The sequence below is a fragment of the Hyaena hyaena genome, unplaced genomic scaffold (genome assembly GCF_003009895.1).
Source record: "Hyaena hyaena isolate Hyena2069 unplaced genomic scaffold, ASM300989v1 scaffold_44, whole genome shotgun sequence".
Taxonomy (NCBI): Eukaryota; Metazoa; Chordata; class Mammalia; order Carnivora; family Hyaenidae; genus Hyaena; species Hyaena hyaena.
The window spans coordinates 2,865,830-2,879,782 of NW_024080676.1; the positions used below are offsets into that span (position 1 = coordinate 2,865,830).

Genomic DNA, 13,953 nt, shown 5'->3' on the forward strand with positions numbered 1-13,953 from the left:
CATTAGGCATGGTGAAAGTTGTCCTACATAATAACCCTCTTCTCTTATTTCCCTCATACCAGCCATGAAGGTTTTCAAAGGTAAGTGCAGGTTAATTTGTTTATTGTCTTTATATTTTATATTTTCTTTATTATTTTGTATTATATTTTAGTATTATAATTATTTTTGTGTGAATATTTTTGGATTATGGAATAAATCATCTGAGTTTCCATTATTTCTTATGGGGAAATTCACTTTCATATACAAGTGGTTTGGATTACTTCCAGAACAAATTATGCTCACAAACTAAGGTTTTACTGTATAAATTTACTTAGCAATTAATTACTTGATGCATGTTTGGAGAGTTGAAAGTTAAGTTACCTAGTTTATGTTTAGATAGTTGTTAGTACAGTACACTAAAATATTTCAGCAGGCTTTGATTTTCTAGGACAAAATATGCTAGAGTGCTTGATAAAGCATTAAAGGATAAACTTTTTTATATACAAGGATTTCCCCCTAAATCATAAATTCACAAACTGGTCATTAATCAAAATCCAGAATGTTTTGCAGTTTTTGTGATCAAATAATTTACTTCACTGGCTCTCAACTGGAACCATCTAGAGTGTTTAAAAAAAAAAAAAAGAAAAGAAAAGAAAAAGAAAAACATTACCTGGGCTCTGACCCAGACCTGTTAGAACAGAATCTCCAGGGCAGCGTATTAGAAGCAAAAGAAGAGTAAAATACACAATACTTTTGTCCTTATCAGTGGGCCAAAGTCCTTTCAAGAGAGAGATTAAAGTAAATATAGCTGATTGGTTACCTTATAAGCATCACATGTGGAATTAGCAGTGAGTGTACAGAAGCTTTAGTCTCCAAACACACAGTTGTCTGAGAAGAGAACACTTCCATGGATCTACTTGTGGTTCTGGTGCTCTGTCTCTCCTGTTGGCTTCTCTTTTCTCTCTGGAAACAGAATCCTGGGAAGGGGAAGCTCCCGCCTGGCCCTCATCCTCTCCCTTTTATTGGAAATATCCTACAGGTAGATGTGAAGGACATGGGCAAATCTTTATGCAATGTAAGTATGCTTAATGCTCCTCCAGCAGTTTGCAAAGGGTATGTAGGTAAACAGCCACGTTTAAATAAAATATAGTTATCAAAATAAAGTATACAATATTAAAATTAAAACATCAAGATATGTCTATAAAGGAATACTCTTTGTGGAGTATTGTCAAGAACAGTGGAATAAGGGGAGCCAGGTTGGGTCAGTCAGTAGAGTGTGTGACTCTTGATCTCAGGGTCATGAGTTTAAGCCCCACACTGGGTGTTGACATCACTTTAAAAAAAAAGAATAGTGGAATATAATAATGTTTTCTATGAAGAGAGAAATATTTAGGTCATTCTGTGGTAGCATCAAAATAATCAAGTGGCAAAAGCCAGGAATGTTGCTGCCCTTCTTTGTTTCAGAGCCATTTGGTATGATTTCTGGCTGGAGGTAAGTGGTAAGGGAGGTGGTTTGTGACTAAAGATTTCATTTGAGAAGTCATCTACTATATAAACTGTGTGTTTTGTTCAGAATAGTCCTGAAAATTGAACTCTGAAGAAGCAAATTGTACCTGATGTCAAGGAAGTAGTTTTGGGTTTAGGACTCGCATGAATAAATGAAAGTAAAAAGAAATCCTCAGGACCAGCTGAATGGTACATGTACAAAGCCGCTGTCTGTCCGCCATGAATGCTGCAGGAGAGAAGCAATTGTCCTTCCATGAGATGCTTCATGTCCTAACACTGCCTCTCTGATGCTTGCTCTCGTTTTGTATTAGTAATACCAGATCTCATAGTGGGGTGTGCCTCGGCATCATCTGCAGTGATTTTTTTTTTAAATATACATTTCTAGTATCCATATTATGGCTACAAAGTCAGAATCTCCAGAGGATGAACTTTACAGATGATCCTGAAACCGTCACCTGGGTATTGGTCCCAAGGTGGACACTGGGCACTGGTAAATTGCTCAGACATCACAGGACTGCTAAGCAAGATTAAAATTTGGGTGTTTTGTTATTAGACACTGGAAATATATAGGAAGGTCTTTAAACTTCTGTCTATCTATACAACAGGGTAAATAAACCTAGCTCAAGGTGTTGATATGATGATTAGCTGTAATCTGAGTACTAATAGTCCGGGTCATTGCCTGTCAAATTAGAGGCCCTTTCTCTGTGCCAGCTGTAACAATCTTATTTATAATGTTTATTTTTTTTTTAATGTTTTATTTATTTCTAGGAGAGAGAGAGAGACAGCGTGAGCAGGGGAGGGTCAGAGAGAGAGGGAGTCACAGACTGAAACAGGCTCCAGGCTCAGAGCTGGCAGTCAGCACAGAGCCCGACGCGGGGCTCGAACCCACGAACCGTGAGATCATGACCTAAGCAAAAGTCGGACGCTTAACCGACTAAGCCACCCAGGCGCCCCTGTAACAATCTTATTTATACAAAAAAATCCCAAAATAGGTGAAGCCACGTTCAGCAGAATAAAAACATCAACAATATGATGATGGTATCAAGCTTAATCATGCACACACAAAAGAGTCATGCACAAAATATAGCCAAGTTGTGACCTCTTTGGGTAATTAATACATATTCTTTGGATTTCTCAGCTCTCAAAAACCTATGGCCCAGTTTTTACTCTGTATTTGGGCATGAAGCCTGCTGTTGTGCTGCATGGATATAAGGCAGTAAAGGAAGCCCTGATTGATCTAGGAGAACAGTTTTCTGCAAGAGGAAGTTTCCCATTAGCTGAAAGAGTTAATAACGGACATGGTAAGTGTTCTGGTATGCATGTTCAGCACCTGTTATGGGGGTAGGAAGGATGGAAAACAAGAATTTGAATGGGCAACTCAGCAGAACTTGGGCCATCCACAAGGCTTCCTCCTCCTTGCCTAGGATATCTGTCCCAATTTCTTCCCTCTGGTAGGAGTCCTTTTCACCAATGGAAAGACATGGAAGGAGATGCGCCGCTTCTCCCTCCTGACCCTGCGGAATTTGGGGATGGGGAAGAGTGAACTTGAGAGCCGAGTTCAAGAGGAAGCCTACTACCTGGTAGAAGAGTTGAGAAAAACCAACGGTGGGTTATTCTATAACTCTGACCTTGGCAGACTGTTCTTTTGTATGCTAATGTCTTTAGAAACATTTCAGCCCTCTTGTAGAAGAGAAAGGTTGTGCAGCAAAGAACCAAGGGAGCTTTTGTGTATCTATGCTTGTTATGTGTGTCCTTTCATGACTGCATAGAGTGTGTATATAAAAGGTCATTTATCCTATTCTGTCCCAAATTTGTTTATTTCCGAATCATTACATCATGAAGGAGGAATGTTTGGGGACTCATTTTTCCAAAGAGTTAAAACAGTGTTTTTCCCATAATGTAAATGTGGATTACCTATTTCAGAACATGTCACCAGGGAATGCTTGTCAAGTGTACACAATGGAAATGACCTCATCACCCCCTGATGGAGCACATGTAACAAGTGACAAGTGCTTTTACTTCATTGGTCTGTATGTGTTTGGTCAGCTTCATTGATATGTCCGAGAGTTTCTTCCTACGCCAATGTCTACATTTCTGGCAACAATGAAACTTTTTTATGGTTATAATTCCTCAGGCATCTTTAGTGCAGCTCTCATTAGTTGTAATATCCCTGTCAACAGCTATTTAAAACAATTTTTTAATTTAAATTCCATTTAGTTAACATACAGTGTTATATTAGTTTCAGTGTACAGTAGAGTGATTGAACACTTTCATACATTGCTCGGTGCTCATCACAAATACCCTCCTTAATCCCCATCATCTATTAAACACATCTCCCCCATTTCTATGCTGGTAATTACCAGTTTGTTCTCTGTAAAGAGTCTCTTTCTTGGTTTCCCTTTCTCTCTTTTCACCCTTTGCTCATTTGTTTCGTTTCTGATATTCCACATATGAGTGAAATCATATGATATTTGTCTTTCTCTGATTTCACTTATATCTCTTAGCATAATACACTCAAGCTCCATCCATGTCATAGCAAATGGCAAGATGTCATTCTTTTTGATGGCTGTGTAATATTTCGTTGGTTATATATATATATATATACCACTTCTTTATCCATTCATCAGTGGACACTTAGTCTGTTTCCATAATTTGACTATTTCATGTAATGCTGCTATAAGCATTGGGGTGCATATATCTCTTTGAGTTAGTATTTTAGTATCCTTTGGGTAAATATCTAATAGTGGAATTGCTGGACCGTAGAGTAGTTCTATTTTTTGAGGAACCTCCATATTGTTTTTCTAGAATAGCTGTACTAGTGTAAACAATTAATTTTAAATTATCAGGTAGATTTATTTAATGTTGCTTGCTCCCTATTTATTGTAGTATTGTTTAATATATGTTAAGAAATATATGCTATAGCATAATCCTGAAAATAACACAAATACCAAGTTATAAAATGATTTAAATTTTAGCTATTATTAGTAACTCTTTACCCTGCCTTCCTTATTAGTTGGCTCTGTTTTCAACTTACCTTATATTACTCTCCCTCATTATTATTCTATTAATCATGTTTATAATTTTCTCTATTTTGTAATGTGTTGACATCTTACGGGCTTGCGGAACCAGGAAACAGCCTTCCCTCCCAAGGATAATGAATTGCTAGATATAGCAAACATTTTGTCTTTGAGCATGTCTTTGATTTGTAAATCAACCTATCCTAGGACCATACTCCTAGCTGCTTCCTTTATCAAATTCTCACACACCAAGCCAATACTCTCCCTGCTCTAAATCAACCCAGAGCCAGTTACTGAAGAACTAGGGAACACCCCTATACCCAGAGCCTTCTGCAATTATTCAAACTATCTAATCCTAAATGTACTCAGCATACCTGCCCTGCCTTGCCCACTCCTTCCCATGAAAACCCCAATAAAGGCTCTGGCCCATGCTTTCCCCCTATTCCTTTGCCTCCTGATCTACCTTGGTGCTTCCCTCTCGGGTGATTGCTCCTCCTCTTGGGAACTCCAAGTAATAAACTGTCTTTTCAATTGCTATCTTCTCCTGGTCTATTGACCTCACCATCTAAATAATAACGGTGCCAAGTGCATTTTGAAATAATTAGATTTGGGGGTAGAACTTTTATGGTGACTATTTACCCCACCCCACCCTCCTGCCAGCTCTAGTGACCAACTTTAGTGACCTATGAAGTGCTTGTCTCGGTGAATCTGATTTTCAGTCTGGATTCCAAATTACCCTTCTTTTTAGTTCTCTCTTTCAAATAAAGTGAAAGATTAAAAACCAAATTTTAGGGGTGCCTGGGTGGCTCAGTTGGTTAAGGGTCCAACTTCGGTTCAGGTCATGATCTCACTGTCTGTGGGTTCAATCCCCAATCAGACTCTGTGCTGACAGCTCAAAGCCTGGAGCCTGCTTCTGATTCTGTGTCTCCCTCTCTCTATGAGCCTCCCCTGCTCATGCTGCCTCTCTCTCTCTCAGAAATAAATAAAACATTAAAAAATTTATAAAAAAATAAATCAAATTTTAGCTGCGAAACACACACACACACACACACACACACACACACGGAAATCTCAAGGACTTCCTAAATTATTCCCTCCTTAAAAATAAGTTTTTCTAAAAGTTTACTGTCCTTGTATGTTTCAACTGAAAAGGATTCTGGATTGGGGGCAGTTAACTAAACATGTTTCCTATTTTTTAATTCCTTCTCATTTCTTTCTCATTTTTTATTTTGGTTTTACCTTAATTACATTGATGATGTGATTTGGGGGGCCTTTTGCATATAAAGTTTATTGATCATTTGACTATAGGAATTTCATTTAAATATTTCCCACTAAAAAAATGAAACTTTTACTCTGCTTTAATTTATCTGTAAAATGACAGAATTGACTTATATGATAGTCCAGTTAAAAAATTTATAACAATATGGGCTTCTTATTATGGCTGTATATAGCAATATTGCAGAATTCCACAAGAGGGCAGGCTGTCCAAGTTAATATGGGGCCTGCTGGACACTATTGGTGATTTCCTAGGGAAGGAAATTATTATTCTTTTCTATATTGCAATAAGGAAATAAAAGGACTCTATTTACTGCCATTTATTTTATGTAAAAATATTTTTAATTAGGTTCCATGCCAAACATGAAGCTTTATCTCATGAGCTAGCCAGGCTTCTCAGGACTCTATCAAGTTAATCTTTTTTGTCTGCCTTATCTGTGACTTCTCTTTGAAATGAAGATTTCTTTTTGGTTTTTTTAATTTTATTAATGTTTATTTTTGAGAGAGAGAGAGACAGAGCACAAGCAGAGGAGGGGCAGAGAGAGAGGGAGACACAGAATATGAAGCAGGCTCCAGGCTCTGAGCTCTCAGCACACAGCCCAGTGTGGGGCTTGAGCTCACAAACCGGGAGATCGTGACCTGAGCCGAAGTCAGGAGCTTAACCAACTGAGCCACCCAGGCTTCCCTGAAATGAAGATTTCTTATTTTACTTTTATTTTAGGCAGACAAATCTGTAGTCTAATTTGTATTCATTTGTGTTAGTTTTTCTTCTACAACATGAATAGCTTTTTGCTTCTTTTATCTTTGTTCCATCAAATATCTGAATTTTTCCATAATCTTCTTTCCTTTCATCTTTTCCTCTGCTGATTTTACACGATTCACTTCAACTTCATTCTACATAAAAGGTTTCCAGGTCCTTAGCCATTTTCTTCCTTCCTACATTGAGCGCTCATTGTTTACAAGCTTACCAGACAGGTCTGATTCTTCATTCATAACCTGAATTGTTGGATTCAAGTTTTTTTTTTTTACTTTTATTATTATTTTTTAAAAAATATTTTTATTTATTTCTAGGAGAGAGAGAGACAGCGTGAGCAGGGGAGGGTCAGAGAGAGAGGGAGACACAGACTCTGAAATAGGCCCCAGGCTCTGAACTGGCAGTCAGCACAGAGCCCAACGCAGGGCTGGAACCCACAAACCGCGAGATCATGACCTAAGCGAAAGTCGGACGCTTAACCGACTATGCCACCCAGGCGCCCCTGTTTTTATTATTATTAAGTAATCTCCACACCCAATGTGGAGCTTGAACACATAACCCCAAGATCAACATTTGCATGCTCCACCTACTGCCACACACCTCTATTAGGTATTTTTAAAAGTGGCTTCTTGGAGCATCTGCTGGGCTCAGTCGGTTAAGTATTCATTCATGTCTTGATCTCAGGGTCATGGGTTCAAGCCCTGCATTGAATAAAATGTAAAAGAAAGGAAGGAAGAGAGAGGGAACGAGGAAGGAAGCAAGTGCCTTCTTTAACTTTTTTCTTTTGTTCTCCAAAGTAGTAGTCCCCTTGGGTCAAAATCAAGTAAACAAATGTAGTAATGTAAATGGAGTATTTGGAAAAATGATTATTAAACAAACAAGGATGGACTGGGCTTCACTTTTAAGGGAAAAGTGACAAGTTGATTTTAAGCATACTGAAATATTCACTGATAAGGCGATTGATAGGTACCTATTGCTTTAGAGGTTCTAAAATTCCCTTTATTTGTTATCAACAACAAAGACTTTTATATGTATATTTTAATGGTATTTAATAAATCTTTCCTATTCTTCTTTTTTTAATCTTTCCTATTCTTTAGCCTTACCCTGTGACCCCACTTTTGTCCTGGGCTGTGCTCCCTGCAATGTGGTCTGCTCCGTTATTTTCCAGAATCGTTTTGATTATACAGATCAGATCTTAATTGGCCTCCTGGAAAGATTTAATGAAAACTCCAAGATTTTGAGCTCCTCATGGATCCAGGTGAAGTCAAGATCCTCTCTCCCTGAGAAGCTACTTATACTGTTTTGTCCAACAAGTCCAAAATTCTGTATGAACCATGCTGTGAAGTGAATGAAAACTAGACATTTTGGATGTTATAATGTGGTAACTGTGGATTTCAGATTCTTCTCCCTCCCTGTGACTTGTTTGGTTTGTTTTGCTTGCTATGGGTTTATGTTGGGCGTTTTTTGCTCTCTATAGGCTGTAGATATTTATTTAGTTACTTTTCTGAACTCTTTTTGCTAAGTCTCTTCTTTGTCATGTGGGGTCTCTGAATTCTCAGTTCCCTTAGCTTGTATTAAGCTAACGCTTTGGTGGAAGTTTCATTGAATGTGAGGAGCTGAAAATAAGGGAGAAAGAGGAGGTAGGGGGGGTAGGGAAGGGGAAAGGAGGGAGAGAGAGAGGGAACTGGAGGGAAAGAGGAAGGGAGGGAGGAAGGAAGGGAGAGAGGGAGGAAGGAACTCTTCCAGATTGGCTCTGTGCTGGGATACTCCTTCAATGCTTTCATCAGACTGTATTCAATTCTTTCTCAGCTTGCGCTGAGCCAAGATCAACCAGAGGTGAAAACTTAGGGTCTTCTGAGGTCTTTTCTTAGCCTATGTCCTGCTTTCTAAACTTTAAATTTCTAAATTCCTCAGTATACATAGGTGCTTTTGAATGCCCTAATTTCCAGAAGATACTCTCTCCTCAGCTTTTCTTCCTAGGATTTTGGTGCTGTGTCATATGCTTTAACTAATCTTTGCCCCAGGAGGCTGTGGGTTATTCATTTGCCTTACAGAGTTTTTGAGACCTACCTACTGCCTTCCACCCTGACTTCTAAGTTCTATGAAACAAAGGCAAGAGTCCTTCAGATTGCCCCAGAGAAGTTGCAACAGAGGAAACAAAATTTTCTGTGAGGATGGTCAGCTCTAGTCTTTCTTGAATTAGAAACTAGAGTCCCACACAAGACGTTGCCCTTGTTAAGACCACTGCCAAACTGAGGAAAGAGGTGGGACAAGGACAAATTAAAAACTCCACAAAGCTTTCCCACCATTTTCAAGTTGCCTTTTTCTTAATTCAGCATTCACTTGATTGCTAGGTTTTCTAGAGTTCAGACAAGTTGATTCTCATGGGTTTTGCTAAAACGTTCACCTTTTTCACCAGTCATACTTAGTGAACTTTTGAATACCGAACTCTTGCCCAAGGCAAGCGTCCTGGAGGTGCATCTGAGAAAGATAGTCAAAACCTTTATTCACAGACAGGAAGACAAATGTCCCAATAGGAAGCTGGTGGAATTCAAGTCCATTGGTTCCCTGGCCGGTGGTTTTTCCACTAAACCTCAAACCTCAGTTTCCACAAGCTACTTTGGTAACTGCCTGGAAACATGACCACAGCACACCATGGGCATGCAAGTCCTTGCTGGAAGGTTCCCACTGGCCACAAGGCTTGTCCTCCACTTACTTAGTGACCTCTCTATCACATTGTTTAGCAGAAGTATGCTAATTTAGGAAGGAAGAGAATATCTCCTTTAAGAAAAGAAAAAGTTTGGGACCACAGATGCTACCAGGGAACACTGAGGAGGAACACAGCTTTGTGCTGTATATCAGGTTGCCCAAACTCCCTTGACCTTGGTCTTCATCTATAAAATGTGAATCATAGTAAATCATGTCATTCTGTATTTCAAGGTTGTGGGGGAATTAATATTTTAAAAATGAGAGAATTGGGACACCTGGGTGGCTGAGTCAGTTGAGCATCCAACTCTTGATTTTGGCTAAGATCATGTTCCCAGGGTCATGGGATCGAATCCTGTGTTGGGATCTGTGTTGACAGCATGCAGGGCCTGCTTGGAATTTTCTCTCTCCTCATTCTCTGCCTCTACCCCCACTCACACATGCACTTACTCTCAAAATAAACTAAAAAAAAAAAAGTTCCTCTCTTTTATTCTCCCTCTGCCCTGCTCATGCTCTCTCTCATTCTCTCTAAAAATTAAAAAACAGGCTTGCCTTGGTGGCTCAGTCTGTTGAGCATCCAACCTTTTGATTTCAGCGCAGATCATGATCTCATGGTTCATGAGATTGAGCCCCACATTGGACTTTGTGCTGATAGCACGGAGCCTGCTTGGGATTCTCTCTCTTCCTCTCTGTCTGACCCCCCCCCCTTTCTCTCTCTCAAAATAAATAAACTTAAAAAAACAAATTCATTTAAAAAAATAAAAAATTTAAGTAAAAAATGAGAGAATTGATATAAAGATGCTTTAACCTTTTAAGGTTGATGTATGCACATAGGAAATTATTATCTTCCATCATCTGGTCAGAGTTTTCTCCCTTAAATATCTCTATGAACATCAGACAGTTACTTTATATGTACAATATAAAATGCCCCCCCAGAAGATAGAGACCATTTTTTCTTCATCTCATTTCTTTAATGTTTTCAATTTAATAAATTAATTTTTTTTTATCTTTAAGATCTACAATAGTTTCCCTGCTCTCATTGATTATCTCCCAGGAAGTCATCGAAAAATATTTAAAAATTTTACTCGTACAAAAAATTATATTTTGGAGAAAATGAAAGAACACCAAGAATCCTTGGACATTAACAATCCTCGGGACTTCATTGATTATTTCTTGATCAAAATAGAACAGGTAAAATATTGGTGACTGGTAATTTATTTGTTTGCCTGCATTTTTGGGGTTTACCAATTCTGTACTTATTGGGGATGTTTAAATGGTCAGGCAAGAAATGTTTGACAAACACTTTAGGTTCTTATGTATGCATGGATCTGGATTGAGCATCATGGAAGATCTAAGGTTGAATTGCTATATAACTGGAATACACGGAACCTGTTTGTTAGGTTTCTACCTGAAAAGAAAGAGAATGTACACTTTAGAGGAAATGAAAATACAAACAGGTTAGAAATGACAAAATACTGAGCCATAAAATGAAGGTGGATATGATCATGTCACACAGCACGTAAGACAGTGAGAGGGAAAGGTTTAACCTTGCTAGGCTTCTTGCTTGTTCTGAGGGTTGATGTAGATCCTCAGATATTTGCAATAAGGAATAGGGGAGGGAATTTCAGATTGGTAGAGTGGTATGATGAGAAGTTTAGAGGTGTGTATGGGCAAAGAGATTGCATGGATGGAAGAGAGAAGTCTTCACTGAGTGTAACCAAACATGAATTTGGACGGATACAGAGTTGGACGTTGGTGTCTGTCAGGTAACTGTAAACCTGAGTGTTGGCATGACAAGTTTTGATTTGGCCACAAGAGTGGAATGCAAATAATTATTGGAGAAAATTACCCTGGGAGTTCTATAGAATGATCTGTATGATAAGAATGGGACTCAAGGACCAACTGTGAGATTATTCATTTCTTTTGACTTTGGCTTGATGACAGTCTGGACCATGGAAATACAGAGGATCCTGAAATCAAATCAAGTTGTTCATTTGGTCACATCTCAGAGATCTATAGAGGTTGGTTTTAGTTGGAGGAGAGGATAAGTAGGGATTGTATGGGAAGTTTTAGTAATAGGAACAGATATGATATTTGAGAGGTTTAACCAAGGAGTAAAAGATTTAGACTATAAATCTGAATGAGTGATAGGTAGGATCAAGTTGGAAATCATGTGACAACAATAATGCACATGCCATAAGGACACTTGTGTAGGTACAAAGTCCTCTTTGAACTGGGGAGAGACTGATTCCAGAATGCATTGTAAGGAGCTAATTCTAGAGAAGGAAATACCTTTCTTCATCTGAGGCCATCTTTATTTTATCCAGTCACCTTGTAACTCTGGAGAGAAACAGCAAACTAGCTAGTAAGCTAAAATAGTAAGAAGTCAAAGATGCGCATGAAGGTGACTGTCAAAGAATTGTCCATGGGTATCAACTAGACTGCTCAGTTCATGTATTCTGGGTGGAATGAAGTGAAGAACACAGAATGGTTTCAAGAAACTGGAAGAGGGATGAAGCAAATTGCTTCCACCCTCTTCTTTCTCTGCTTATAGGGCAATTATTATTATCTCTCTGGTGGTCATCTGATTTGAGAATCTGATTAAAAAGTATGGACATCTTCCCAGAAGAATGGACCTACATGAAAATAATTTTTACACACATTTTGTGGAATTTCCTTAATACCAGGAATCCTTTCCACTGATCCTGAGCTAATGAGGGCTCTGACATCTCTCATATTTCAACTAATAGTATTTCCTTAATACTTTGTTTTAAAAGTGCATTGTTCCTCTGAACTTCATCATAGTATTTAAATTCTAACTTAGTCCTTTTTGTTGTTGTTGTTAACATCTTCATAGAGTATAATTCACATATCATACCCGTCACACATTTCAAGTACAATTCAGGAGTTGTGTATTTTCAGAGTTGCGCAACCACCAAAGCAATCAATTACCAGACATTTTCATCACCCTGAAAAGAAGCCCCATAAGTGTGATCAGAAATATCCATTGCCAGGGACAGGAGGCAAGATGACAGAGAAGTAGGGAGCACCCTACATTTCGCCTGCACTCATCTCTCAAACTGAGAAGGCCTGAAGTCACAGGACACTGAGCCACAGGAGTTTCGGAAGAGAAAAAGACAGAATACACTGGGAAGGAAACCTCATATGTGCGTGAGTGCGAACTGGGCAAGATTAAAGCGGGTAGGACGCAGAGATACGGAGGAAGGGGAGGGAACCCGGCTTTCATGCAGCTGCGGTGAATGATAAATCGGTGAGTGGTGGCGAGCTGCCGCGAGTCTAGGGGAAAGGAAAGAAAAGCTGAGATTGTTCATAGAACCGTCCCTGGAGAAGAGAAAAACCTCGGCTTGGAAAGACAGTGTTTTTTAGCTTTGGCTGGGGTGCTGACTTTAAACTAGGTGTCCTGGTCCCAGAATGCGCCAGGAAAAACTGAACTGCCGTGCGCCTGGCACTATCCATGATGGCGGTGGCCCAGTGAACGGGAAGCAACACCTGCGGAGGTGGTCGCGGTGCCGGGTGAAGCGGCAGTGGCGCCCGTAACATCGGCCCACTAAAGTGGCAGCGGCTGCGACCCGGTGAAGTGGTGGCTGCGTGAGCGAAAAGTTGCTTGCTGAAGCGGTGGCGGCGTAGTGAGGCGACGCAGACTCTACGGACCTGAAGTTGCTACATTCCCCAAACGCACTCGGGTTGTACTGCTGCTTGACCCCGGCGGATCTGAGGCTGCGACACTTCCCCCACCCTCCATTCAACCCCCCAGCAACAGGGAAGCAGCCACCAGCGGAACTGTTAATGGCGGTATAACAAAGCCTCTCAGGAGTAATCGGACTAGATAGTTTCTCTGGATAACACCACCATCTTTCTCTCGCCTCTCCAACCATATTCCACCCTTTAGCTCTTTGAAAAAAAGCTTCTTATCCCTTCTGCCTGTTCATTCTATCTCCAATTTTGCCTCATCTCCGCCCTATCATCGCTCTCTTTCTCTATGCTCTTCAACCAGCACTGCATACACCCGGCTATTTAATTGTAGCTGGGAAATCTGGTTATATATATGCTTTAAGCTGATCTTTTTCTATCGGTTTTCTTCTTCCTTTTCTTTGCTTCTTTATGACTTTTTTATGTATTTTTGTTTTCTATCATTCGCCTTCCCTCCTCTGTCTTTTCTCATTACTTTTTAGTTTTCCCTCTTGGTTAGTGTGATTGTTGGATTTGCTGTGCATTTGTGTCCCTCTGTTCCCTATGTGTTTGTCTGTATATTTTCTTCTCCAGGGCTACCTCAAGAAACAAGCCAAAGTACACATGGTGGAGAGTCCCAAATACCACTACGAGTAGGAAAATAAAATAGCCAAGGTCTCAACAAGAGAGACCAAGAGATACATTCAAAGAACACTTTCTGAAAGGATAGGCCCTGAACAGACAAAGAGTCTTCTTGGGTACAGCAGTGCTCACAGGTACAGAGAGCATAACAAGTCTTTAAAACTAACAAGAGACAGAAAGCTAATTAAAATGACGAAACGAAAAAGCTCTCCTCCAAAGAAATTCCAAGAAGAATTGACAGCTAATGAACTGCTCAAAACAGATATAAGCAGCATAACTGAACAAGATTTTAGAACAATAATCGTAAAATTAATCGCTGGGCTTGCAAAAAGCATAGAGGACATCAAAGAAACTATGGTTACAAACAATATGGAGAACAAAAAT

General features: G+C 39.5%; 1 protein-coding gene across 2 annotated transcripts in view; it reads left to right on the forward strand.

Moving 5' to 3' along the window:
* Positions 1-468: 468 nt before the first annotated feature.
* Positions 469-13,953, forward strand: part of LOC120230589 (cytochrome P450 2C41-like) — a 36,572-nt gene continuing 23,087 nt past the window's right edge. The window contains exons 1-5 of one of the 2 annotated variants that reach the window (XM_039230218.1): positions 469-1,054; positions 2,624-2,786; positions 2,941-3,090; positions 7,629-7,789; positions 10,252-10,428. In XM_039230218.1, coding sequence (XP_039086149.1) covers positions 887-1,054; positions 2,624-2,786; positions 2,941-3,090; positions 7,629-7,789; positions 10,252-10,428 — 819 coding nt within the window. In that variant the 5' untranslated portion in view covers positions 469-886. Of the gene's footprint in view, positions 1,055-1,412; positions 1,976-2,623; positions 2,787-2,940; positions 3,091-7,628; positions 7,790-10,251; positions 10,429-13,953 lie in introns of those variants that run through there. The other variant, XM_039230217.1, reaches the window with a different exon arrangement.